Source organism: Pleurodeles waltl, chromosome 11 (assembly GCF_031143425.1).
Source record: "Pleurodeles waltl isolate 20211129_DDA chromosome 11, aPleWal1.hap1.20221129, whole genome shotgun sequence".
Lineage (NCBI taxonomy): Eukaryota > Metazoa > Chordata > Amphibia > Caudata > Salamandridae > Pleurodeles > Pleurodeles waltl.
In genome coordinates, this window is record NC_090450.1 from 921,131,430 (window position 1) to 921,159,034 (window position 27,605).

Genomic DNA, 27,605 nt, shown 5'->3' on the forward strand with positions numbered 1-27,605 from the left:
GGAGTTTCTTGTCTTTTTCGAAGCAGGGCAGTCCTCAGAGGATTCAGAGGTCGCTGGTCCCTTGGAAAGCGTCGCTGGAGCAGGTTCTTTGGAAGGCAGGAGACAGGCCGGTAAGTCTGGGGCCAAGGCAGTTGGTGTCTTCTGGTCTTCCTCTGCAGGGGTCTTTCAGCTCGGCAGTCCTTCTTGTAGTTGCAGGAATCCAACTCTTTAGGTTCAGGGAAGCCCTTAAATACTAAATTTAAGGGCGTGTTTAGGTCTGGGGGGTTAGTAGCCAATGGCTACTAGCCCGGAGGGTGGGTACACCCTCTTTGTGCCTCCTCCCAAGGGGAGGGGGTCACATCCCTAATCCTATTGGGGGAATCCTCCATCTGCAAGATGGAGGATTTCTAAAAGTTAGAGTCACCTCAGCTCAGGACACCTTAGGGGCTGTCCTGACTGGCCAGTGACTCCCTTGTTATTCTCATTATTTTCTCCGGCCTTGCCGCCAAAAGTGGGGACCGGGGCCGGAGGGGGCGGGCAACTCCACTAGCTGGAGTGTCCTGCGGTGCTGTGACAAAGGGGTGAGCCTTTGAGGCTCACCGCCAGGTGTTACAGCTCCTGCCTGGGGGAGGTGTTAGCATCTCCAACCAGTGCAGGCTTTGTTACTGGCCTCAGAGTGACAAAGGCACTCTCCCCATGGGGCCAGCAACATGTCTCTAGTGTGGCAGGCTGCTGGAACCAGTCAGCCTACACAGATAGTCGGTTAAGTTTCAGGGGGCACCTCTAAGGTGCCCTCTGTGGTGTATTTTACAATAAAATGTACACTGGCATCAGTGTGCATTTATTGTGCTGAGAAGTTCGATACCAAACTTCCCAGTTTTCAGTGTAGCCATTATGGTGCTGTGGAGTTCGTGTAAAACAGACTCCCAGACCATATACTCTTATGGCTACCCTGCACTTACAATGTCTAAGGTTTTGTTTAGACACTGTAGGGGCACAGTGCTCATGCACTGGTACCCTCACCTATGGTATAGTGCACCCTGCCTTAGGGCTGTAAGGCCTGCTAGAGGGGTGTCTTGCCTATACTGCATAGGCAGTGAGAGGCTGGCATGGCACCCTGAGGGGAGTGCCATGTCGACTTACTCATTTTGTTCTCACTAGCACACACAAGCTGGTAAGCAGTGTGTCTGTGCTGAGTGAGGGGTCTCCAGGGTGGCATAATACATGCTGCATCCCTTAGAGACCTTCCCTGGCATCAGGGCCCTTGGTACCAGATACAAGGGACTTATCTGGATGCCAGGTGTGCCAATTGTGGAATCAAAAGTACAGGTTAGGGAAAGAACACTGGTGCTGGGGCCTGGTTAGCAGGCCTCAGCACACTTTCAATTCAAAACATAGCATCAGCAAAGGCAAAAAGTCAGGGGGTAACCATGCCAAGGAGGCATTTCCTTACAGTCATTCTCACCCGAAATCCAGAAGAGAGGGTGAAACATCTGTATCATAGCCTGAATGTCCTGGACTCACCACTCTGGATAATAAGCCCAAAACTGCACTGTGTGCAGAACAGCTCCAATGAAAGGGAGCGTCAGAGAGTCAGGTGTGACTTCAGCACGGTTATAGTGAACCCCAGCAAATGCTGGAAGTCTGTCAGTCTGGACGTGGGAAATGACAACCTGGGTTGAGCCAACCTTCAACAGCCAGTCAAGGTAGGGGGAAGACAAACTCCTGACCTGCGCAAATGAACTAAAACCACCTCCATGACCTTGGAAACATCCAAGGGGTGCAGGTAAGGTCAAAAGGGAGGACGGTGAACTGAAAGTGCTTGTGGCCCACCATGAACCACAAGTAACGTCTGAGGGTAGGCATGACGGGGATATGAAGATAAGCGTTCTGCAAGTCCAACACTACCATCCAGTCTCCAGGGCATATAAAACCTGAGCTAGTGTGTAAGAAAGTAGCATCTCTGATAGTTACCCCACTTTTTGCCTGGTGTCAATGTGTTTAGACTTTAGTAAACTGGGATCCTGCTGATCAGGACCCCCAGTGCCTGTGCTTTCTCCTCTAAATTTGGTTGCTGGTGAACTTTTACACCCACAATTAACATACTTGTGCACCCATGTAAGTCCCTTAGTTACCCAGCGCACTGGTACACCAGGGGTCTCCCATGGGCTGCAGCATGTATTATGCCACCCATGGGTGCCCATGCAAACTGTGTGAAATGGTCCATCCTGCCAAAAGGAACACTTCCCTACACAGTAGACTAGCTCCCTGACCAACAAAGTTCATCGGATCATTAATTTTGCTGCATCTCTCTGGCAGCAACCCATTGGGAAAGGGGGGGGGGGGGGGGGGGAGGAGAGGCTGGGGGGGGGGGGGGGGGTTCAGGAGGGATGGCAAGGAGTGTGGGCACCGGGGTCGGTGTTCGACGCCCATTTGGCTTTGTCTCTGCAACGGACGAGCTCAAGTCTAAGAACGTTTGGCCTTCTTGGATATCTTCCTATGCCTCGGCCTAGCCAAACGTCCGGAGGACTTTCAGTGGAAAAAAGAAAATGGAGGGCTCCGCAACCGATCATGAGACCTTCCTCGAGACCAATATCAAAGCTGAGCACCATGCTGCCATCAGCTTTAGAGACCGTTCCCTCAAAGCCTTCGGATGCATGGCTTGCCACTCTGAGCACGAGTTCAGTTTGTGGTCGCGCACCAGACCCCAAAGGCACACAAGGTGCAAATCCGTCACCGACATTGTGCTATGTCAGGACCCGCAGGGTGTAAGAAAGTAGCCTCTTTCTAGCATGGTTAACACCACTTTTTGGCCAGTTTGTTTGTGTGTTTGACTTTGTTCACTGCTAACCAGAACCCCAGTGATTATGCTCTCTTCTTTAAACATTGTACCATTTTTCACCCCACATTTGGCATAAGTGCCTGGAATATGGTACATAGGTACCCTGCACATTGAGGTACCAGGGGATCCCTATGGGCTGCAGCATGTATTATGCTACCCATACGGAACCCATGCAGTGTTCTGCAAGCCTGCCATTGCAGCCTGTGTCACTACCAGGTCACTGCAAGTCACCCCTATGACAGGCGCTACTAGCCCAGAGAGCAGGGAGCAAGTACCTGTGTGTGAGGGAACCCCTGACCTAGCAGCGGTGCCCCTACAAAATCCAGTTCCATTTTCCTGGACTTTGAGAGTGCGGGGACACCATTTTATGTGTGCACTAGACATAGGTCACTACCGCTCCAGTGGGTCCAGTGTTGCTGGGGGTCCCCTCCGACTCCCCCTCCTGGTTTGAGTCCTTCAGGGCCTTGCTTGGCCCCAGCAGCACAACTTTTCCACTAACCGTGAATTTGCCTTTGCCAAGGCTTGTTGGTGAATTTCTGCTCTGACGCCCATCTGCAATCTTCACTCCAGCATAGGGCATCTTCTGCATCCATCAGGAACTCTCCTCCTGCTCAAGAGCTGCAGTGCTGACCTGTCCTTCACCGTCAACCAACTCCTGCAAGTACAGCTGGGTGGGTAGTAGCTCCTACTCCCCCCGGACTCCACTGTGACTTTTGGAATTGGTCCCCTCTCCACAGGTGGTCTTCTCCAGGAATCCACCACTGGTATCTTGCAGTATTGTCTGGGTGTCTTCTTTTTCTTCCTTTTGGATGATTTGGGGAAATTCCAGTGATTTACTCCTGGTCGCTGTGAGGGGGTTTTCTAGTACACCCAGCTCCCGTCTACACATTCCACTTACCTAGTTGGGAGTCCTGTTCACATTCAATTTTTTTTTAGTAAATTGTTTGGGCTCCCCCTAGGGTCACTATTAGTTTTCTACATTTGCACTGTTTTCTATCCTTTGCTATGCCTATTTCTGATTACTAATGTACATATTTAGTGTGTTTACTTACCTCCTGAGGGAGTATTGCTTTTTAAGTAATTGTGGTATTGTGTCACTTAAAGTACTTTTATTTTTGTAACACTGCGTGGTTTCGTTCATGTGTGGAAGTGCTGTGTGACTACAGTGGTATTGCATGAGCTTTGCATGTCTCCTAGATAATCCTTGGCTGCTCATCCACAGCTACCTCTGGAGAGTCTGGCTTCTAGACACTGCCTACACTTCACTAACAGGGGATACCTGGGATAAGGTGTAAGTACCTTGGGTCCCCACCACACACCAGGCCAGCTTCCTAGACAGGGCTTGAACTCTGTCTTCCTAGAGCACATCCTAGATGCACCAGGAGTTATACAACTCGAAACCATTTCGACAAAAAGTCGAAAAATAACCAGTCTTAAATTGACGGAGGAGTAGGCTCTGGATCAGCAATGGACAGGGAGCGAAAGAAAAGAACTGACGTCAGCGTGCCGGGGTGGCGCCTATGTAAAACTTGTGATGTCATACATGGCGTGCACAATGGTGACGACAGACACAGACGTGATCGACGCCACCTAACGGCACGCAGGGGTATTGGCTCAAGAAAAATCTCCAGATCCTGACGGACTGGGGACATTTTATAAGTAATTAATCTGCAACTAGAAGTCTGTATCAGATTGAACCAGTATCTCTGAAAAATAATACTGCAAATGTGCATTCAGACGATAAGATACTCTATGAACCTTCATGTACAGCCACATCAACCAATTTAAACCTTTGCAAATGTGGGTTTTTTTTTGGGGGGGGGGGAGGGAGGGGGTGGTGAAGTCTACATTTAGTACATGAGAACACTTGGAAGTCTCAAGTTTGTTTTGCAAAATACATTAAAACTTTAGAGAAAAAGAAAACAAATCAATTACAATGAATTGATGTTGAAGAAAGACTCATAGGATGTACATGAATGTAGACTGCACTGTTTTACTCAGGCTAATGGCAGGTGAGCAGTAGGAAGGCATATGGTTTAATCAAGATGAGTCAGGACTGACGTAAACAGATAAAATAAAACTACAGTTGAACATGGAATCTTCACTAGATTTAATGAAGTCCCTCTTGGAACCAACTTCTAAAAGCAACCTGCACCAATGTTTGATCACAATAGAGCTAGGAGGGCCTTCCACGTGGCTTTGTCCAGCTTCCCACAGTATATCAGGTATCTCTATTGAAATATTTCAGACTGATGTGGTCTCATTTAGGGGAAGAATGTTTTAGTTATCAAAGCAATATGGAAGAAGGATAGAGTTGCATTCTGTGAAGTAACTTCCCACTGACCCACTATAATCAATTATTTAGTACAACAACATGTAATGACAGCTCATTCTGTGTAAGACATTTTAGAAAGAAAAAGGATGGAAATAATGGGAAGCAACTGTGAGAATTCAGTAAGACAACAAACACCACATAAAACGCACTAAGAATACTACACTTTTGGTATTAAATATTATGATGCACAAAAAAATACCTGTCCAGTTTAGTCACGTACAGCAAGTTCAGTGAAAATGTTCAGACAGTTCAAGATTCTTTCTACGGGAGGCAGCATATGAGGGCAATACCAATCTATATATATATATATATTATATGTAAGGCTCCTAGTACTCCGTTTTTACTGACTTTAACAAATAAATACAAACAGAAATGAAAATGTCACTTACCCAGTGTACATCTGTTTGTGGCATCGGTCGCTGTAGATTTGCATGTTTTGCATAGCTCGCCATCTGGTGTTGGGCCGGAGTGTTACAAGTTGTTTTTCTTCGAAGAAGTCTTTCGAGTCACGGGACCGAGTGACTCCTCCTTTTGTCTCCATTGCGCATGGGCGTCGACTCCATCTTCAATTGTTTTTCCCCGCAGAGGGTGAGGTAGGAGTTGAATTGTAGCAATAGTGCCCATGCAATGGAGTGACTAAGTATGTACCTATTTAAGGTTGAGATGATACATATACAAATAGTTGAAGGTAACTTCCAAACTGCTACAGGCTCCCGGGGAGGCGGGTGGGCACATGCGAATCTACAGCGACCGATGCCACGAACAGATGTACACTGGGTAAGTGACATTTTCAGTTCGATGGCATCTGTCGCTGTAGATACGCATGTTTTGCATAGACTAGTAAGCAGTTATCTCCCCAAAAGCGGTGGCTCAGCCTGTAGGAGTGGAAGTAGTTTGAAATAATGTTCTTAATACGGCTTGACCTACTGTGGCTTGTTGTGCGGATAACACGTCAACACAGTAGTGCTTGGTGAATGTGTGAGCCGTAGACCATGTGGCTGCCTTACATATTTCTTGCATTGGGATGTTTCCTAGAAAGGCCATGGTAGCACCTTTCTTTCTGGTTGAGTGTAACAATCGAAGATGGAGTCGACGCCCATGCGCAATGGAGACAAAAGGAGGAGTCACTCGGTCCCGTGACTCGAAAGACTTCTTCGAAGAAAAACAACTTGTAACACTCTGGCCCAACACCAGATGGCGAGCTATGTAAAATATGCGTATCTACAGCGACAGATGCCATCGAACACACTGTTTCCTGTCTGCTTTTATTTTTAATGGCAGCAAAATACAGAAAACTGACTTCTTGAGAGTGACTTTCCGTGTTGTTTCATGAGTTTGAGGCCAACAGTTGAGCAGACAGCGAAGGAAGTTAAAAACAAAAATGAGATTTCCTAAAATACATGTATATGCTAACATATATTTGTAGTATAACGCTACCGTTAACCTGTGAGTGCAATGTTTAATTATATTTGGTTTCTAGATTTGCTAAAACATGAAAGGCATCAAAGTAGGATTGCATGTATATCAGTTAAATAAATGTGGAAAAATACAATTTTACGACTTCATTTATTCTCAAAAACAAACAATAAAATACCAATAAGATGGCCAAAAAATGAATATAGGTAAATAAAGATGGAAATGTTAAAAAATAAATACCATAAAATTGAGAGCCCTAATGATATTCTGATCATGTAGAGGTGCATTTCGAATACAAAGGGCCTCAGACTGCCAACAACCAGCTCCTAATTATACAACCCACAAGAATAAGATGATACTAGTATATAATCTGCACAAAAAGATCCAGAGTGAAGGCAAATCTGAATATGTGGTATTTAAGGGGCATAGCTAAATGTGGGCATTCCAATGATAATGCCTACAGATTTGAAGGGAATGCCAAAGTAAGCTTTCAACCAGGATAGTAAAGGAACATACCTGTGGACAGTCTCGTAACTGGTGGTCTTCAGAGCCACAGTTGAAGCAATGCGCTTTTGGCCTGCACGTTGAAAACAAAAATTAAAAATACATACACACTGAGGACATCAACTCAGCATAATTTCCTTCTAAAAAAAAAATACAAAAATAATGAAAATATTCACGTAGTTCATGGATGAATAGTTTTGAAGCTATAACGGTTGCTAACCCAAGAATTTCAAAGGACAAGTTAAGTCCTGCACCTTCATTTATTGTTTCAAGGACCCTCTTAAACACTAATGTCAGCAAAGATTATAATATTTTTGCAATAGGTAGGCAACACTCATTTTTACATTTATGAATTTTAATCCATCTTATTGACCGATATACTACTTGCAGATCACAAAACACTCAAATGGGGGAACATCCAAGTAATACAACACTCATGAGAGCAAAATATTTTTCAGAAAGCCATGGAAGTGTGTAAATGAAATAACATACTCTGATTTACACAGTCAATAATGTAGTGTCCTGCAGCCCTCTCAGTACAATGGCAAGGGGAGGGAGTTGGTGGAAGGAGACAATTAGCCAACAGTTCACCAAAATTTACATATAAACTAGTGACCTCAGAACCAAAAGGGTACTTTTAATCCTAGTTCTCCATTAAATGTACCTACAATAAAAATGAAAATGTTACTTACTCAGTAAACACCTGTTTCTGGCATGCAGTGCTGTAGATTCACATGCTGTGCCTACTCCTGCCATCTAGTGTTGGGTCCGGAGTGGAACGAGTTGTTTATCTTCAAAGAAGTGTTTCGAGTCACAGGATCGAGTGACTTCTCTCCATGATACTGCGCTTTGGCACAGATTCCTTTGTGTAGAGGAGGTATAGAGAAAGATGTCCATGCAAATGTAACTACATATGTACAAATAAATACAAATATAATGTAATTGGAACAGCTACAGGCGTCCAGGGAGGAGAGAAGGTGCTTGTGAATCTACAGCACTACATGTCACGAACAGATGATTACTGGGTAATTAACGTTTTCCCTTCAATGGTATGTGTGGCTGTAGACACACATGCACTGCATAGACTGTAAAGCAGACCCTCCATAAAAGCTGTGGCTAGTCTGTTGGAGTTGCAGTTAACTGGAAACGAGTTCACAGCACAGCTTGACCTACGTTAGCTTGCTGACGTGCTAGTACATCAACATAGTAATGCTTTGTGAATGTATGTGGTGTAGACCATGTATCGGTCTTACAAACGTCAGCTATAGGGATGTTTCCAAGGAAAGCCAGAGCGGCATCTTTTTTCCTAGTATAATGTGTTCTAGGAGTAACAGGTAACTGTCTCTTTGCTTTACCATTGCTAGTCTTTATACATTTAACTATCCACCTATTAATGCAATTTTTGGATAATGGAATGCCTTTGTGAGGTTGTGAAAAAGCTACAAAGAACTGTTTAGTTTTTCTAAAGTCTTTGGTTCTGTCAACATCAAACATAAGTGCTCGTTTAACATCTAGAGTGTGGAGAGCTCTTTCCACAATAGAGTCTGGCTGCGGAAAGAAGCCTGGTAGCTCAATTGATTGGTTTATATGGAATTGTGAAACCGCTTTAGGAAGGAACTTTGGGTGTGTGCGAAGGACCACCTTGTCTCTATGAATTTGGAACAAAGGTTCCTTCAAGACTAGGGACTGGAGTTCACTAATACACATGAGTGATGTGATGCCAACTAAGAAAGCCATCTTCCAAAAAAAGGTATGGAAGAAGACGTAAATGAAGTTGCTCAAACGAGGGCCCATGTGCCTGGTAAACACAATACTGAGGTTCCAGAATGACGCAGGAGGCACCCTGGGAGGAATAACCCTTTTAAGGCCTTCCATGAAAGCTTTAATGACTGGGATTCTAAACAAGGAACTATGTTGCCTGTTCTATAGTTATGTAACTATAGCTGCAAGATGTAGGCAAACAGAAGTGTAAGCCAAATTTGCTTTTTGTAAGTGGAGCAAATAACAGACACTGTCTTGAACAGTAGTTTTAATGGGGTCAGTACCTTTCACTTAGCAGTAGTTTATAAACAGTTTCCATTTTGCGGCATAACATGCTCTGGTTGTGGGTCTGCTGGATTCCCTGAGAATGTCGATGCATTCTGAAGACAAATCTAAGTAACCAAACTATGACTTAAGGAGCCATACCACAAGGTTGAGTGACCTGGGGTCTGGATATCTGCTTTGTCCTTGATTTTGAGTGAGAAGGTCTGGCCTGTTAGGAAGCTTCTTGTGGTGGGCTACTGTTAGGTCGAGAAGTGTGGTGGACCATGGCTGGCGCACCCATGTGAGAGCTACAAGGATCACGGTGAAAGAAATTTGACTCATCCTCCAAAACAGAAATGGAATGAGAGGGAAAGGTGGAAAAGCATAAGCAAATACCCCTGACAAGTTCATCCATAGAGTGTCGCCCTTGGACAGAGGGTGTGGATAACTGGAAGTGAAGCTTGGGCATTTTACGTTTTCTGCTGTGGGAAAAAGGTCTGAGGAGTTCCCCACTTTGCAAAATAGGTTCCATTCGTGTATCCTGCTGAGCAGGTTTGCAAAGTTGTTGTCCATCTCTGAGAGATACTCCGGCACCAGGTGAATGTGGCGGTGGAGAGTCCTCTTCCATAGAGACTTATGGCAACTGAGATGACCGTCCCCACCAGTTTCTGTAGATCATACATGGCTGTCATGTTGTCCGTGCGGACTAAGACAACCTTGTGAGACAGGTGATGAAGAAATGCTTTCAAGGCTAGAAAGACTGACTGAAGCTCAAGGTAGTTTCTATGCAGGGACTGGTAACTGGGATCCCAAAGGCCCTGTATTTGGAGGTCTTGAAGGCGAGCGCCCCAACCAGTCAGTGGTGCACCTGTGGTCAAAATGAGCTGAGGCACAGGGTCCAGAAAAGGCAGCTCTTTCAACAAGTTGATGGTGTTCCGCCATTGCAGAGAGCAGTGAGTATGGCAGTCTAACACTAGATCTTCCAGGTGACTCTGTGACTGAGACTGTTTACGAGACAGACACTGCTGTAGGGGACGCATGTGGAGTCTAGCATGGGGAACGATGGCAATGCAGGACACCATCATCCGCAACAAGTGCATAACTGTCCTGACACTGTATGTCTGATTCTCCTGAGGTAGGGGGAGAAGAGACTAAAAAACTCAACACATGCCAGATTGGGGTAAACTAGCCACAACTCTGCATTTAGAATAGCTCCTAGATAGGGCTGTATCTCAAGAGGTTGGAGGTGGGATATGGAGAAACTGATTGTGAAGCCCAGTGTGTGAAGGAAGTCCACTGTCAATTAAGTATGATATTGGCACTGTCGTAGGGTATTGGCTTTGATGGGTCAGTCGTTTAGGTAAGGGAGCACATTTATATTCTGTCTTCTGAGGATTACTGCAACTATTGCCAAGTACTTTGTGAAAACTCTGGGAGTGGGTGTGACCCCAAAAGGCAGGACTTTGAACTGGTAATGCTTGCCTGCAACAACGAATCTTAGGTATTTTCGGTGTGCAGGATGGATGGGAATATGAAGGTAGGCCTCCTTTAGATCTAGAGCTGTCAAAGTTGCCTTGTTGCAGAAGTAGAATAACGTCTTGAAGAGTAAGAGTAACCATGTGAAAGTGTTCTGAGACAATGTACTGGGTTAATGTCTAGGGTCCAGAATAGGCCTGAGAAAGCAATCATTTTTGGGAATGAGGAAGTATAGGGAGTATACACATGATCCCCGGTGTTGTGAGGGAACAGGCCCGATGGCCCCTCTGTGAAGAGGGGATTGAACCTCTTGTTTGAGAAGGATGATGTGCTCGTGGGATAACCTGTGAAGGCCAAGGGGAAATTTGGAGGAGTGGTAATGAACTCCAGACAATAACCATCTTGGATAATGGAAAGGACCCATTGGTCCGTATTGATGTTGACCCATTCTGAATGAAAAGTTGGAAGCTGTCCTGACAGGTGGGGGGAAAATTGAGGAAGACACTTCTTTGCAGTGGAGGAATAGTCTTGGGAGGCAAAGCTCTTACCTCTGCCCTTGTTGTTGCCTGTGTAGGACTTACCCTGTAATGCTATCTGTATTCTACCACCGACTCCATCTTGTATTATTCCTTCGGTCAAAGTATATTAATTCCAGTTTGAATCACGTTAACAGCCATAATAAGCAACTCTACAGCACTGTCACAACTCATCATGGCGTTTGTCTAAGTGTTTGGAAAGGAAGCAGTGCTAATACAAAGGAATATATGCAGTTGATAACTTGCAGGTGGTGTAATGTGAAACTTCAACCTTCGGCGCAAACAAAAATAGTGATGCACTGAGGAAGTTCACAGGTGTTGAATGAAACGTGTTGGCTGTTGTAGGAAGTTGGCTCTGTATGCACTATTTCAAAGTAAGGAATAGTATGCACAGAGTCCAAGGGTTCCCCTTAGAGGTAAGATAGTGGCAAAAAGAGATAATACTAATGCTCTATTTTGTGGTAGTGTGGTCGAGCAGTAGGCTTATCCAAGGAGTAGTGTTAAGCATTTGTTGTACATACACATAGACAATAAATGAGGTACACACACTCAGAGACAAATCCAGCCAATAGGTTTTGTTATAGAAAAATATCTTTTCTTAGTTTATTTTAAGAACCACAGGTTCAAATTCTACATGTAATATCTCATTTGAAAGGTATTGCAGGTAAGTACTTTAGGAACTTTAAATCATAAAAATTGCATGTATACTTTTCAAGTTATTGACAAATAGCTGTTTTAAAAGTGGACACTTAGTGCAATTTTCACAGTTCCTAGGGGAGGTAAGTTTTTGTTAGTTTTACCAGGTAAGTAAGACACTTACAGGGTTCAGTTCTTGGTCCAAGGAAGCCCACCGTTGGGGGTTCAGAGCAACCCCAAAGTCACCACACCAGCAGCTCAGGGCCGGTCAGGTGCAGAGTTCAAAGTGGTGCCCAAAACACATAGGCTAGAATGGAGAGAAGGGGGTGCCCCGGTTCCGGTCTGCTTGCAGGTAAGTACCCGCGTCTTCGGAGGGCAGACCAGGGGGGTTTTGTAGGGCACCGGGGGGGACACAAGCCCACACAGAAATTTCACCCTCAGCGGCGCGGGGGCGGCCGGGTGCAGTGTAGAAACAGGCGTCGGGTTCGCAATGTTAGTCTATGAGCGATCTCGGGATCTCTTCAGCGCTGCAGGCAGGCAAGGGGGGGATTCCTCGGGGAAACCTCCACTTGGGCAAGGGAGAGGGACTCCTGGGGGTCACTTCTCCAGTGAAAGTCCGGTCCTTCAGGTCCTGGGGGCTGCGGGTGCAGGGTCTCTCCCAGGCGTCGGGACTTTAGGTTCAAAGAGTCGCGGTCAGGGGAAGCCTCGGGATTCCCTCTGCAGGCGGCGCTGTGGGGGCTCAGGGGGGACAGGTTTTGGTACTCACAGTATCAGAGTAGTCCTGGGGTCCCTCCTCAGGTGTCGGATCTCCACCAGCCGAGTCGGGGTCGCCGGGTGCAGTGTTGCAAGTCTCACGCTTCTTGCGGGGAGCTTGCAGGGTTCTTTCAAAGCTGCTGGAAACAAAGTTGCAGCCTTTCTTGGAGCAGGTCCGCTGTCCTCGGGAGTTTCTTGTCTTTTCGAAGCAGGGGCAGTCCTCAGAGGATGTCGAGGTCGCTGGTCCCTTTGGAAGGCGTCGCTGGAGCAGGATCTTTGGAAGGCAGGAGACAGGCCGGTGAGTTTCTGGAGCCAAGGCAGTTGTCGTCTTCTGGTCTTCCGCTGCAGGGGTTTTCAGCTAGGCAGTCCTTCTTCTTGTAGTTGCAGGAATCTGATTTTCTAGGGTTCAGGGTAGCCCTTAAATACTAAATTTAAGGGCGTGTTTAGGTCTGGGGGGTTAGTAGCCAATGGCTACTAGCCCTGAGGGTGGGTACACCCCCTTTGTGCCTCCTCCCAAGGGGAGGGGGTCACAATCCTAACCCTATTGGGGGAATCCTCCATCTGCAAGATGGAGGATTTCTAAAAGTTAGAGTCACTTCAGCTCAGGACACCTTAGGGGCTGTCCTGACTGGCCAGTGACTCCTCCTTGTTTTTCTCATTATTTTCTCCGGCCTTGCCGCCAAAAAGTGGGGCCTGGCCGGAGGGGGCGGGCAACTCCACTAGCTGGAGTGTCCTGCTGGGTTGGCACAAAGGAGGTGAGCCTTTGAGGCTCACCGCCAGGTGTGACAATTCCTGCCCGGGGGAGGTGTTAGCATCTCCACCCAGTGCAGGCTTTGTTACTGGCCTCAGAGTGACAAAGGCACTCTCCCCATGGGGCCAGCAACATGTCTCGGTTTGTGGCAGGCTGCTAAAACTAGTCAGCCTACACAGATAGTCGGTTAAGTTCCAGGGGGCACCTCTAAGGTGCCCTCTGGGGTGCATTTTATAATAAAATGTACACTGGCATCAGTGTGCATTTATTGTGCTGAGAAGTTTGATACCAAACTTCCCAGTTTTCAGTGTAGCCATTATGGTGCTGTGGAGTTCGTGTTTGACAAACTCCCAGACCATATACTCTTATGGCTACCCTGCACTTACAATGTCTAAGGTTTTGTTTAGACACTGTAGGGGTACCATGCTCATGCACTGGTACCCTCACCTATGGTATAGTGCACCCTGCCTTAGGGCTGTAAGGCCTGCTAGAGGGGTGTCTTACCTATACTGCATAGGCAGTGAGAGGCTGGCATGGCACCCTGAGGGGAGTGCCATGTCAACTTACTCGTTTTGTCCTCACTAGCACACACAAGCTGGCAAGCAGTGTGTCTGTGCTGAGTGAGAGGTCTCCAGGGTGGCATAAGACATGCTGCAGCCCTTAGAGACCTTCCTTGGCATCAGGGCCCTTGGTACTAGAAGTACCAGTTACAAGGGACTTATCTGGATGCCAGGGTCTGCCAATTGTGGATACAAAAGTACAGGTTAGGGAAAGAACACTGGTGCTGGGGCCTGGTTAGCAGGCCTCAGCACACTTTCAATTGTAAACATAGCATCAGCAAAGGCAAAAAGTCAGGGGGCAACCATGCCAAGGAGGCATTTCCTTACACAACCCCCCCCCAAACGAAAGAGGATGAGACTAACCTTTCCCAAGAGAGTCTTCATTTTCTAAGTGGAAGAACCTGGAAAGGCCATCTGCATTGGCATGGGCAGTCCCAGGTCTGTGTTCCACTATAAAGTCCATTCCCTGTAGGGAGATGGACCACCTCAACAGTTTAGGATTTTCACCTTTCATTTGCATCAGCCATTTGAGAGGTCTGTGGTCAGTTTGAACTAGGAAGTGAGTCCCAAAGAGGTATGGTCTCAGCTTCTTCAGGGACCAAACCACAGCAAAGGCCTCCCTCTCAATGGCACTCCAACGCTGCTCCCTGGGGAGTAACCTCCTGCTAATGAAAGCAACAGGCTGGTCAAGGCCATCATCATTTGTTTGGGACAAAACTGCCCCTATCCCATGTTCAGAGGCATCAGTCTGCACAATGAACTGCTTAGAATAATCTGGAGCTTTTAGAACTGGTGCTGAGCACATTGCTTGTTTCAGGGTGTCAAAGGCCTGTTGGCATTCCACAGTCCTGTTCACTTTCTTGGGCATTTTCTTGGAGGTGAGTTCAGTGAGGGCTGTCACAATGGATCCATATCCCTTCACAAACCTCCTGTAATACCCAGTCAAGCCAAGGAATGCCCTGACTTGAGTCTGGGTTTTTGGAGCTACCCAGTCCAGAATAGTCTGGATCTTGGGTTGGAGTGGCTGAACTTGGCCTCCACCTACAAGGTGGCCCAAGTAAACCACAGTTCCCTGCCCTATCTGGCATTTGGATGCCTTGATAGAGAGGCCTGCAGATTGCAGAGCCTTCAAAACCTTCTTCAGGTGGACCAGGTGATCCTGCCAGGTGGAGCTAAAGACAGCAATATCATCAAGATAAGCTGTGCTAAAGGACTCCAAGCCAGCAAGGACTTGATTCACCAACCTTTGGAAGGTGGCAGGGGCATTCTTTAAACCAAAGGGCATAACAGTAAACTGATAATGCCCATCAGGTGTGGAGAATGCTGTTTTCTCTTTTGCTCCAGGTGCCATTTTTATTTGCCAGTACCCTGCTGTCAAGTCAAAGGTACTTAAGAATTTGGCAGCACCTAATTTATCTATGAGCTCATCAGCTCTTGGAATTGGGTGAGCATCTGTCTTGGTGACAGAATTGAGCCCTCTGTAGTCCACACAAAACCTCATCTCTTTCTTTCCATCTTTGGTGTGAGGTTTGGGGACTAAGACCACTGGGCTAGCCCAGGGGCTGTCAGAGCGCTCAATTACTCCCAATTCCAGCATCTTGTGGACTTCCACCTTGATGCTTTCCTTAACATGGTCAGATTGTCTAAAGATTTTGTTCTTGACAGGCATGCTGTCTCCTGTGTCCACATCATGGGTACACAGGTGTGTCTGACCAGGGGTTAAGGAGAAGAGTTCAGGAAACTGTTGTAGGACTCTCCTACAATCAGCTTGCTGTTGGCCAGAGAGGGTGTCGGAGTAGATCACTCCATCTACTGTGCCATCTTTTGGGTCTGATGACAGAAGATCAGGGAGAGGTTCACTCTCTGCCTCTTGATCCTCATCTGTTACCATCAACAGATTCACATCAGCCCTGTCATGGAAGAGCTTAAGGCGGTTCACATGGATCACCCTCTTGGGGCTCCTGCTTGTGCCCAGGTCCACCAGGTAGGTGACCTGACTCTTCCTTTCTAGTACTGGGTAAGGGCCACTCCATTTGTCCTGGAGTGCCCTGGGAGCCACAGGCTCCAGAACCCAGACTTTCTGCCCTGGTTGGAACTCAACCAGTGCAGCCTTTTGGTCATACCAAAACTTCTGGAGCTGTTGGCTGGCCTCAAGGTTTTTGGTTGCCTTTTCCATGTACTCTGCCATTCTAGAGCGAAGGCCAAGTACATAGTCCACTATGTCCTGTTTAGGCTCATGGAGAGGTCTCTCCCAGCCTTCTTTAACAAGGGCAAGTGGTCCCCTTACAGGATGACCAAACAGAAGTTCAAAGGGTGAGAATCCTACTCCCTTCTGTGGCACCTCTCTGTAAGCGAAAAGCAGACATGGCAAGAGGACATCCCATCTCCTTTTGAGTTTTTCTGGGAGCCCCATGATCATGCCTTTTAATGTCTTGTTGAATCTCTCAACCAAGCCATTAGTTTGTGGATGGTATGGTGTAGTGAATTTATAAGTCACTCCACACTCATTCCACATGTGCTTTAGGTATGCTGACATGAAGTTGGTACCTCTGTCAGACACCACCTCCTTAGGGAAACCCACTCTGGTAAAGATACCAATGAGGGCCTTGGCTACTGCAGGGGCAGTAGTCGACCTAAGGGGAATAGCTTCAGGATACCTGGTAGCATGATCCACTACTACCAGGATATACATATTTCCTGAGGCTGTGGGAGGTTCTAGTGGACCAACTATGTCCACACCCACTCTTTCAAAGGGAACCCCCACCACTGGAAGTGGAATGAGGGGGGCCTTTGGATGCCCACCTGTCTTACCACTGGCTTGACAGGTGGGGCAGGAGAGGCAAAACTCCTTAACCATGTTGGACATATTGGGCCAGTAGAAGTGGTTGACTAACCTCTCCCACGTCTTGGTTTGTCCCAAATGTCCAGCAAGGGGAATGTCATGGGCCAATGTTAGGATGAACTCTCTGAACAGCTGAGGCACTACCACTCTCCTAGTGGCACCAGGTTTGGGGTCTCTGGCCTCAGTGTACAGGAGTCCATCTTCCCAATAGACCCTATGCGTTCCATTTTTCTTGCCTTTGGACTCTTCAGCAGCTTGCTGCCTAAGGCCTTCAAGAGAGGGACAGGTTTCTTGTCCCTTACACAGCTCCTCCCTTGAGGGTCCCCCTGGGCCTAAGAGCTCAACCTGGTAAGGTTCAAGCTCCAAAGGCTCAGTTCCCTCAGAGGGCAGAACTTCTTCCTGAGAAGAGAGGTTCCCTTTCTTTTGCTGTGTTGCAGTTGGTTTCCCAACTGACTTTCCTGTTCTCTTGGTAGGCTGGGCCATTCTTCCAGACTCCAGCTCTACTTGTTCACCCTGTGCCTTGCATTGTGCTCTTGTTTTCACACACACCAGTTCAGGGATACCCAGCATTGCTGCATGGGTTTTTAGTTCTACCTCAGCCCATGCTGAGGACTCCAGGTCATTTCCAAGCAGACAGTCCACTGGGATATTTGAGGAGACCACCACCTGTTTCAGGCCATTGACCCCTCCCCATTCTAAAGTAACCATTGCCATGGGATGTACTTTTCTCTGATTGTCAGCGTTGGTGACTGTGTAAGTTTTTCCAGTCAGGTATTGGCCAGGGGAAACCAGTTTCTCTGTCACCATGGTGACACTGGCACCTGTATCCCTCAGGCCCTCTATTCTAGTCCCATTAATTAAGAGTTGCTGTCTGTATTTTTGCATGTTAGGCGGCCAGACAGCTAGTGTGGCTAAATCCACCCCACCCTCAGAAACTAGAGTAGCTTCAGTGTGGACCCTGATTTGCTCTGGGCACACTGTTGATCCCACTTGGAGACTAGCCATACCAGTGTTACCTGGATGGGAGTTTGGAGTGGAACCTTTCTTGGGACAGGCCTTGTCTCCAGATTGGTGTCCATGCTGTTTACAGCTATGACACCAGGCCTTTTTGGGATCAAAGTTTTTACCCTTGTACCCATTGTTTTGTGAAGAGGCTCTGGGCCCACCCTCCTGTGCAGGTTTTTGGGGGCCTGTAGAAGACTCTTTACTATTTTTAGTTTTGGTTGTCTCATCACCCTTTCCCTGGGGAGTCTTTGTGACCCCTTTCTTTTGGTCACCCCCTGTTGAAGTCTTGGACACCCTTGTCTTGACCCAATGGTCCGCCTTCTTTCCCAATTCTTGGGGAGAAATTGGTCCTAGGTCTACCAGATGCTGATGCAGTTTATCATTGAAACAATTACTTAACAGGTGTTCTTTCACAAATAAATTGTACAGCCCATCATAATTACTTACACCACTGCCTTGAATCCAACCATCTAGTGTTTTCACTGAGTAGTCAACAAAGTCAACCCAGGTCTGGCTCGAGGATTTTTGAGCCCCCCTGAACCTAATCCTGTACTCCTCAGTGGAGAATCCAAAGCCCTCAATCAGGGTACCCTTCATGAGGTCATAAGATTCTGCTTCTTTTCCAGAGAGTGTGAGGAGTCTATCCCTACACTTTCCAGTGAACATTTCCCAAAGGAGAGCACCCCAGTGAGATCTGTTCACTTTTCTGGTTACACAAGCCCTCTCAAAAGCTGTGAACCACTTGGTGATGTCATCACCATCTTCAAATTTTGTCACAATCCCTTTGGGGATTTTTAACATGTCAGGAGAATCTCTGACCCTATTTATATTGCTGCCACCATTGATGGGTCCTAGGCCCATCTCTTGTCTTTCCCTTTCTATGGCTAGGAGCTGTCTCTCTAAAGCCAATCTTTTGGCCATCCTGGCTAACAGGAGGTCATCTTCACTGAGAGCATCCTCAGTGATTTCAGAAATGTGGGACCCTCCTGTGAGGGACTCACTATTTCTGACTAACACAGTTGGAGACAGGACTTGAGGGGTCCTGTTCTCCCTATTTAGGACTGGAGGAGGGACATTGGCCTCCAAGTCACTAATTTCTTCCTCTGTGATGTCATCATCAGAGGGGTTGGCTTTTTCAAACTCTGCCAACAGCTCCTGGAGCTGACTTTTGGTAGGTCTGGAGCCAATGGTTATTTTTTTGATATTACAGAGAGACCTTAGCTCCCTCATCTTAAGATGGAGGTAAGGTGTGGTGTCGAGTTCCACCACCTGCATCTCTGTATCAGACATTATTCTGCTAAGAGTTGGAATACTTTAAGAATCTAAAACTGTTAAAAGTTTGAATTAGATTCTAGAAACAAACTTTTAAACTCTAAAAAGACAATGCTAAACAGGGACTTAACACACAAGGCCCTAGCAGGACTTTTAAGAATTTAGAAAAATTTCAAATTGCAAAAATCAATTTCTAATGACAATTTTGGAATTTGTCGTGTGATCAGGTATTGGCTGAGTAGTCCAGCAAATGCAAAGTCTTGTATCCCACCGCTGCCACCAATGTAGGAAGTTGGCTCTGTATGCACTATTTCAAAGTAAGGAATAGTATGCACAGAGTCCAAGGGTTCCCCTTAGAGGTAAGATAGTGGCAAAAAGAGATAATACTAATGCTCTATTTTGTGGTAGTGTGGTCGAGCAGTAGGCTTATCCAAGGAGTAGTGTTAAGCATTTGTTGTACATACACATAGACAATAAATGAGGTACACACACTCAGAGACAAATCCAGCCAATAGGTTTTGTTATAGAAAAATATCTTTTCTTAGTTTATTTTAAGAACCACAGGTTCAAATTCTACATGTAATATCTCATTTGAAAGGTATTGCAGGTAAGTACTTTAGGAACTTTAAATCATAAAAATTGCATGTATACTTTACAAGTTATTGACAAATAGCTGTTTTAAAAGTGGACACTTAGTGCAATTTTCACAGTTCCTAGGGGAGGTAAGTTTTTGTTAGTTTTACCAGGTAAGTAAGACACTTACAGGGTTCAGTTCTTGGTCCAAGGTAGCCCACCGTTGGGGGTTCAGAGCAACCCCAAAGTCACCACACCAGCAGCTCAGGGCCGGTCAGGTGCAGAGTTCAAAGTGGTGCCCAAAACACATAGGCTAGAATGGAGAGAAGGGGGTGCCCCGGTTCCGGTCTGCTTGCAGGTAAGTACCCGCGTCTTCGGAGGGCAGACCAGGGGGGTTTTGTAGGGCACCGGGGGGGACACAAGCCCACACAGAAATTTCACCCTCAGCGGCGCGGGGGCGGCCGGGTGCAGTGTAGAAACAGGCGTCGGGTTCGCAATGTTAGTCTATGAGAGATCTCGGGATCTCTTCAGCGCTGCAGGCAGGCAAGGGGGGGATTCCTCGGGGAAACCTCCACTTGGGCAAGGGAGAGGGACTCCTGGGGGTCACTTCTCCAGTGAAAGTCCGGTCCTTCAGGTCCTGGGGGCTGCGGGTGCAGGGTCTCTCCCAGGCGTCGGGACTTTAGGTTCAAAGAGTCGCGGTCAGGGGAAGCCTCGGGATTCCCTCTGCAGGCGGCGCTGTGGGGGCTCAGGGGGGACAGGTTTTGGTACTCACAGTATCAGAGTAGTCCTGGGGTCCCTCCTGAGGTGTCGGATCTCCACCAGCCGAGTCGGGGTCGCCGGGTGCAGTGTTGCAAGTCTCACGCTTCTTGCGGGGAGCTTGCAGGGTTCTTTCAAAGCTGCTGGAAACAAAGTTGCAGCCTTTCTTGGAGCAGGTCCGCTGTCCTCGGGAGTTTCTTGTCTTTTCGAAGCAGGGGCAGTCCTCAGAGGATGTCGAGGTCGCTGGTCCCTTTGGAAGGCGTCGCTGGAGCAGGATCTTTGGAAGGCAGGAGACAGGCCGGTGAGTTTCTGGAGCCAAGGCAGTTGTCGTCTTCTGGTCTTCCGCTGCAGGGGTTTTCAGCTAGGCAGTCCTTCTTCTTGTAGTTGCAGGAATCTGATTTTCTAGGGTTCAGGGTAGCCCTTAAATACTAAATTTAAGGGCGTGTTTAGGTCTGGGGGGTTAGTAGCCAATGGCTACTAGCCCTGAGGGTGGGTACACCCCCTTTGTGCCTCCTCCCAAGGGGAGGGGGTCACAATCCTAACCCTATTGGGGGAATCCTCCATCTGCAAGATGGAGGATTTCTAAAAGTTAGAGTCACTTCAGCTCAGGACACCTTAGGGGCTGTCCTGACTGGCCAGTGACTCCTCCTTGTTTTTCTCATTATTTTCTCCGGCCTTGCCGCCAAAAAGTGGGGCCTGGCCGGAGGGGGCGGGCAACTCCACTAGCTGGAGTGTCCTGCTGGGTTGGCACAAAGGAGGTGAGCCTTTGAGGCTCACCGCCAGGTGTGACAATTCCTGCCCGGGGGAGGTGTTAGCATCTCCACCCAGTGCAGGCTTTGTTACTGGCCTCAGAGTGACAAAGGCACTCTCCCCATGGGGCCAGCAACATGTCTCGGTTTGTGGCAGGCTGCTAAAACTAGTCAGCCTACACAGATAGTCGGTTAAGTTCCAGGGGGCACCTCTAAGGTGCCCTCTGGGGTGCATTTTATAATAAAATGTACACTGGCATCAGTGTGCATTTATTGTGCTGAGAAGTTTGATACCAAACTTCCCAGTTTTCAGTGTAGCCATTATGGTGCTGTGGAGTTCGTGTTTGACAAACTCCCAGACCATATACTCTTATGGCTACCCTGCACTTACAATGTCTAAGGTTTTGTTTAGACACTGTAGGGGTACCATGCTCATGCACTGGTACCCTCACCTATGGTATAGTGCACCCTGCCTTAGGGCTGTAAGGCCTGCTAGAGGGGTGTCTTACCTATACTGCATAGGCAGTGAGAGGCTGGCATGGCACCCTGAGGGGAGTGCCATGTCGACTTACTCGTTTTGTCCTCACTAGCACACACAAGCTGGCAAGCAGTGTGTCTGTGCTGAGTGAGAGGTCTCCAGGGTGGCATAAGACATGCTGCAGCCCTTAGAGACCTTCCGTGGCATCAGGGCCCTTGGTACTAGAAGTACCAGTTACAAGGGACTTATCTGGATGCCAGGGTCTGCCAATTGTGGATACAAAAGTACAGGTTAGGGAAAGAACACTGGTGCTGGGGCCTGGTTAGCAGGCCTCAGCACACTTTCAATTGTAAACATAGCATCAGCAAAGGCAAAAAGTCAGGGGGCAACCATGCCAAGGAGGCATTTCCTTACAGCTGTTGTCTGTTATATTGAAGAGAATAAAAGACCCAAATGTGTTGCTTCATTGGGATGATTACTTCCTATATGAACTTTGTCGGTGCCCCTCCAATTGCAATGCACAAATATTGGAGCATTATTGATGGCACTCTGGGAGCAGTGGGTGCCTGGTTTGGTGCGGTTTGAGTATTTGGCTCACTGTTCTGGTTGGACAGGACCTCAGGCCCTCCTGATCTTCTGGTCCTACTCTGGTCTCCTTGTGAACAAGGCCAAATCCTTTATTTATGTATTGGCCCCTGTCCGCTACTCATGCCATGGGTGCCAACACTATGGCTGCTCCCGAAGGAATTGAAGTATCTAGCTGTCTTTATAACAGCTGATGGGGTCCTCACCTACGAGTCCAACTTGCACAATCAGTTAGATGACCTCACCAGAGAGGTGAAATATTGGTCCGCCCTCCCACCATCCCTGCTGGGCTGTTAAACCATTTTTAAAATAGTCTCCCTTCTGATGTTCCTTTACCAGCTTCAGAACGGTTTCCTGTAAACCATAGTTTTTTCACCAGTGTTAATGCCCAGATTCGCACATTGTTGTGGGGCGGGTGGTCCCCCTGGATCTCCCTTGGAAAATGCTGCTGCACGAGTTTTGTGGAAGAAGGAGTTAGGGGTAGGGGGAACTTGAGAATCGCTGCTCCCAACATGCTCTCATATTACAAAGCAGCACATCTCCCTGTCCTAAATGATTGATGGTTCAAGGAGTTTGATGTCCCGGCATATGCAATGGATAGGTGGATCATGAGCATCATAATCTCCCACATTTGCTCTAAGGGGTCGCCGGGTCAGCTCCGCCACGAAAATTATGTAGTCAGATGTCTTGAAATTGATGGGATGGGTGGGTGAGCTTACACTGGAGAAGGTGCTGTATTGGGGGGGGAACAGATTCCTGCAGGCTGTGACTCTCAGCGGATTTTCTGCATTGGATACTATAGGTATTTCACTACTGGGGGTTGTTCCAAGACCTGCCAGCAGAATACAATCTGCACCACACCCAGACCTTTCGGTACCTCTAGCTCAAACATGCGCTCACATCCTACATACATGCTGTAGTGGACATCCATGAATACCGCCTCAAGCGGCCAAGCTCCTGCTTACTAATATTCAAAGTCATAAATTGTCCGCTACTTACCAGATGCTTCTTCACAACCTGCCAGACTCTATGGCGGGGGCGACGGAGGTGAGGGAGCAGGACCTCAGTCCATTGGAGGACAAGCAATGGATAGAAGCAGTGGCTTCCTCCAAGGAGGTGGTGATATTTTCAATTTCCGATTAATCCAACTGAAAGTGTTCAACAGCATTTTTTTCACCAGGGCCCAGCTGTTCAAGATGGGGCTCACTGCCATGGGCAATTGCTTACAGTAAAATGACCCTACCAGGGATCTACTTCACACATTTTGGTGCTGTCCTGTCCTCTCACCCTTCTGGAAGGGGATACTGGGTACCCTAGAAGAAACACAGCGACCTCAAATGGTCTCTACTACACGTTTGTTACGGAGGTCACTGACAGATAACAGAAGGCGCTGCTTTGGTTGGGCCTAGTAATTGCCAAACGGAATATAGCACGAGCATTAAAGGACACAGAGGCTCAGTCTGTCGACAAGTGGGCAAAGACAATTGCATGGGCATGGAGCGCCTGTTCTACCTTGCAAGAGGGTGACCCCAGAATCACCATAACATTTAGGGATATTATGCTGGAACCTTGCCCATCCGTACCATGGGTTGCTCATGGGGGTTAGAGTCATCTGGGAATTGTGCTACTGTGCCAGATTGGATCTGAGTTTATGTATACACTATTGTAGGAAAATGGCCCTAGTTGCAGTTACCCCTTCCCTATAATGCACTATACCACCGGTGAGGGCATAGCTGCATGAGCAATATGCCCCACAGTGTTTAAGTCCATTCTTAGACATTGTAAGTACAGAGTGGCCATATTAAGTATATGGTCTGGGAGTTTGTCAAAATGAACTCCACAGTTCTATAATGGCTACACTGAATACTGGGAAGTTTGGTATCAAACTTCTCAGAATAATAAACCCACACTGATGCCAGTGTTGGATTTATTACAAAATGCACACAGAGGGCATCTTAGAAGTTGCCCCATGTATTTTACCCTATCCTTCAGTGCAGGACTGACTGGCTTGTGCCAGCCTGTCACTGAGACGAGTTTCTGACCCCCTGGCGTGAGAGCCTTTGTGCTCTCAGAGGCCAGAAACAAAGCCTGCACTGGCTGGAGATGCTTAACACCTCCCCCCCGCAGAAACTGTAACATCTAGCAGTGAGCGTCAAAGGCTCAGGCTTCGTGTTACAATGCTCCAGTGCACTCCAGCTAGTGGAGATGCCCGCCCTTGGACACAGCCCCAACTTTTGGCAGCAAGTCCAGAGGAGATAATGAAAAAAAACGAGGAGTCACCTACCACTCAGGACAGCCTCTAAGGTGCCCTGAGCTGAGGTGACCCCTGCCTTTAGAAATCATCCATCTTGTTTTTGGAGGATTCCCCCAATAGGAATAGGGATGTGCCCCCCCTCCCCTCAGGGAGGAGGCACAAGGAGGGTGTAGCCACCCTCAAGGACAGTAGCCACTGGCTACTGCCCCCCAGACCTAAACACCCCTACATCTAGTATTTAGGGGGACCCTGAACCCAGGAAATCAGATTCCTGCAACCTGACAAAAAGGAGGACTGCTGACCTAAAAGCCCCGCAGAGACGACGGAGACACCAACTGACTTGGCCCCAGCCCTACCGGCCTGTCTCCAGACTCAAAGAACCTGCACAGCGACACATCCAACGGGGACCAGCTTATTGCCATTTTAACCAAAAAACCAAAATACTACTACTGTTTTAAATCAAAGTTCTATACTTACGTGTGTGAAGTACCTTGGATTTTATATACTTACCTCAAATCTTGAATCTTGTGGTTCTAAAGTAAATTAAGAAAATATATTTTCCTATATAAAAACTATTGGCCTGGAGTTACGTCTAAGTGTGTGTTCCTCATTTATTGCCTGTGTGTGTGTACAACAAATGCTGAACACTAAGCTTACTGCTCGACCACACTACCACAAAATACAGCATTTTTATCTAATTTTGCAACTATCAACCTCTAAGGGGAACCCTTGGACTCTGTGCACACTATCGCTCACTTTGAGATAGTATGTATAGAGCCAACTTCCTACAAATGTGGAAATAGGTGTCTTGGAAATCTAATGTCATCATGTAATCTCCATTGTTGATAAAGTGGAGGATATCGGACAAAGTGATCATACAGAAGTTTTCTGCGCAGATGTTCAGAGATCTCGGATCGGTTTCTATTCTCCTGAGACCTTTTTTATTAGGAAGTACCAAGAGTAAACACCTAGACCTCTCTGATGGATCTGGATTTCTATGGCTTCCTTGGCCATCATTTGATACATCTCTTGCTTTAGCAAGTGAAGGTGGAGTGGAAGGAAATGCCTCCTTGGCATGGTTACCCCCTGACTTTTTGCCTTTGCTGATGCTAGGTTTTGAATTGAAAGTGTGCTGAGGCCTGCTAACCAGGCCCCAGCACCAGTGTTCTTTCCCTAACCTGTACTTTTGATTCCACAATTGGCACACCCTGGCATCCAGATAAGTCCCTTGTAACTGGTACCTCTGGTACCAAGGGCCCTGATGCCAGGGAAGGTCTCTAAGGGCTGCAGCATGTATTATGCCACCCTAGAGACCCCTCACTCAGCACAGACACACTGCTTACCAGCTTGTGTGTGCTAGTGAGAACAAAATGAGTAAGTCGACATGGCACTCCCCTCAGGGTGCCATGCCAGCCTCTCACTGCCTATGCAGTATAGGTAAGACACCCCTCGAGCAGGCCTTACATCCCTAAGGCAGGGTGCACTATACCATAGGTGAGGGTACCAGTACATGAGCACTGTGCCCCTACAGTGTCTAAGCAAAACCTTAGACATTGTAAGTGCAGGGTAGCCATAAGAGTATATGGTCTGGGAGTCTGTTTTACACGAACTCCACAGCACCATAATGGCTACACTGAAAACTGGGAAGTTTGGTATCAAACTTCTCAGCACAATAAATGCACACTGATGCCAGTGTACATTTTATTGTAAAATACACCACAGAGGGCACCTTAGAGGTGCCCCCTGAAACTTAACCGACTATCTGTGTAGGCTGACTGGTTCCAGCAGCCTGCCACAATAGAGACATGTTGCTGGCCCCATGGGGAGAGTGCCTTTGTCACTCTGAGGCCAGTAACAAAGCCTGCACTGGGTGGAGATGCTAACACCTCCCCCAGGCAGGAGCTGTAACACCTGGCGGTGAGCCTCAAAGGCTCACCCCTTTGTCACAGCACACCAGCTTAGTGGAGTTTCCGGCCCCCTCCGGCCACGGCCCCCACTTTTGGCAGCAAGGCTGGAGGGAACAAAGAAAGCAACAAGGAGTCGTCACTGGCCAGTCAGGACAGCCCCTAAGGTGTCCTGAGCTGAGGTGACTAACTTTTAGAAATCCTCCATCTTGCAGATGGAGGATTCCCCCAATAGGATCAGGGATGTGACCCCCTCCCCTTGGGAGGAGGCACAAAGAGGGTGTTCTCACCCTCAGGGCTAGTAGCCATTGGCTACTAACCCCCCAGACCTAAACACGCCCTTAAATTTAGTATTTAAGGGCTCTCCCTGAACCTAGATTCCTGCAACTACAAGAAGAAGGACTGCCGAGCTGAAAGACCCCTGCAGAGGAAGACCAGAAGACACCAACTGCCTTGGCCCCAGACTTACCGGCCTGTCTCCTGCCTTCCAAAGAACCCTGCTCCAGCGACACTTTCCAAGGGACCAGCGACCTCTGAATCCTCTGAGGACTGCCCTGCTTCGAAAAAGACAAGAAACTCCCGAGGACAGCGGCACTGCTCCAAAAGAACTGCAACTTTGTTACAAGGAGCAGATTTAAAGACCCCTGCAACTCCCCGCAAGAAGCGTGAGACTTGCAACACTGCACCCGGCGACCCCGACTCGACTGGTGAAGAACAACCAACTCAGGGAGGACCCTCCGGCGACTCTACGACTGTGAGTAACCAAAGTTGTCCCCCCTGAGCCCCCACAGCGACGCCTGCAGAGGGAATCCCCAGGCTCCCTGTAAGGAAATGCCTCCTTGGCATGGTTGCCCCCTGACTTTTTGCCTTTGCTGATGCTATGTTTACAATTGAAAGTGTGCTGAGGCCTGCTAACCAGGCCCCAGCACCAGTGTTCTTTCCCTAACCTGTACTTTTGTGTCCACAATTGGCAGACCCTGGCATCCAGATAAGTCCCTTGTAACTGGTACTTCTAGTACCAAGGGCCCTGATGCCAAGGAAGGTCTCTAAGGGCTGCAGCATGTCTTATGCCACCCTGGAGACCTCTCACTCAGCACAGACACACTGCTTACCAGCTTGTGTGTGCTAGTGAGAACAAAACGAGTAAGTCGACATGGCACTCCCCTCAGGGTGCCATGCCAGCCTCTCACTGCCTATGCAAGTATAGGTCAGTCACCCCTCTAGCAGGCCTTACAGCCCTAAGGCAGGGTGCACTATACCATAGGTGAGGGTACCAGTGCATGAGCATGGTACCCCGACAGTGTCTAAACAAAACCTTAGACATTGTAAGTGCAGGGTAGCCATAAGAGTATATGGTCTGGGAGTTTGTCAAAC

General features: G+C 47.7%; 1 protein-coding gene across 2 annotated transcripts in view; it reads right to left on the reverse strand.

The window, feature by feature from the left end:
* The window catches only part of ZCCHC8 (zinc finger CCHC-type containing 8), a 233,637-nt gene that overhangs the window by 100,214 nt on the left and 105,818 nt on the right, over positions 1–27,605 (reverse strand). For both annotated transcript variants that reach the window (XM_069214952.1, XM_069214953.1), the window contains exon 8: positions 7,089–7,149. In XM_069214952.1, coding sequence (XP_069071053.1) covers positions 7,089–7,149 — 61 coding nt within the window. The remainder of the gene's footprint in view (positions 1–7,088; positions 7,150–27,605) is intronic.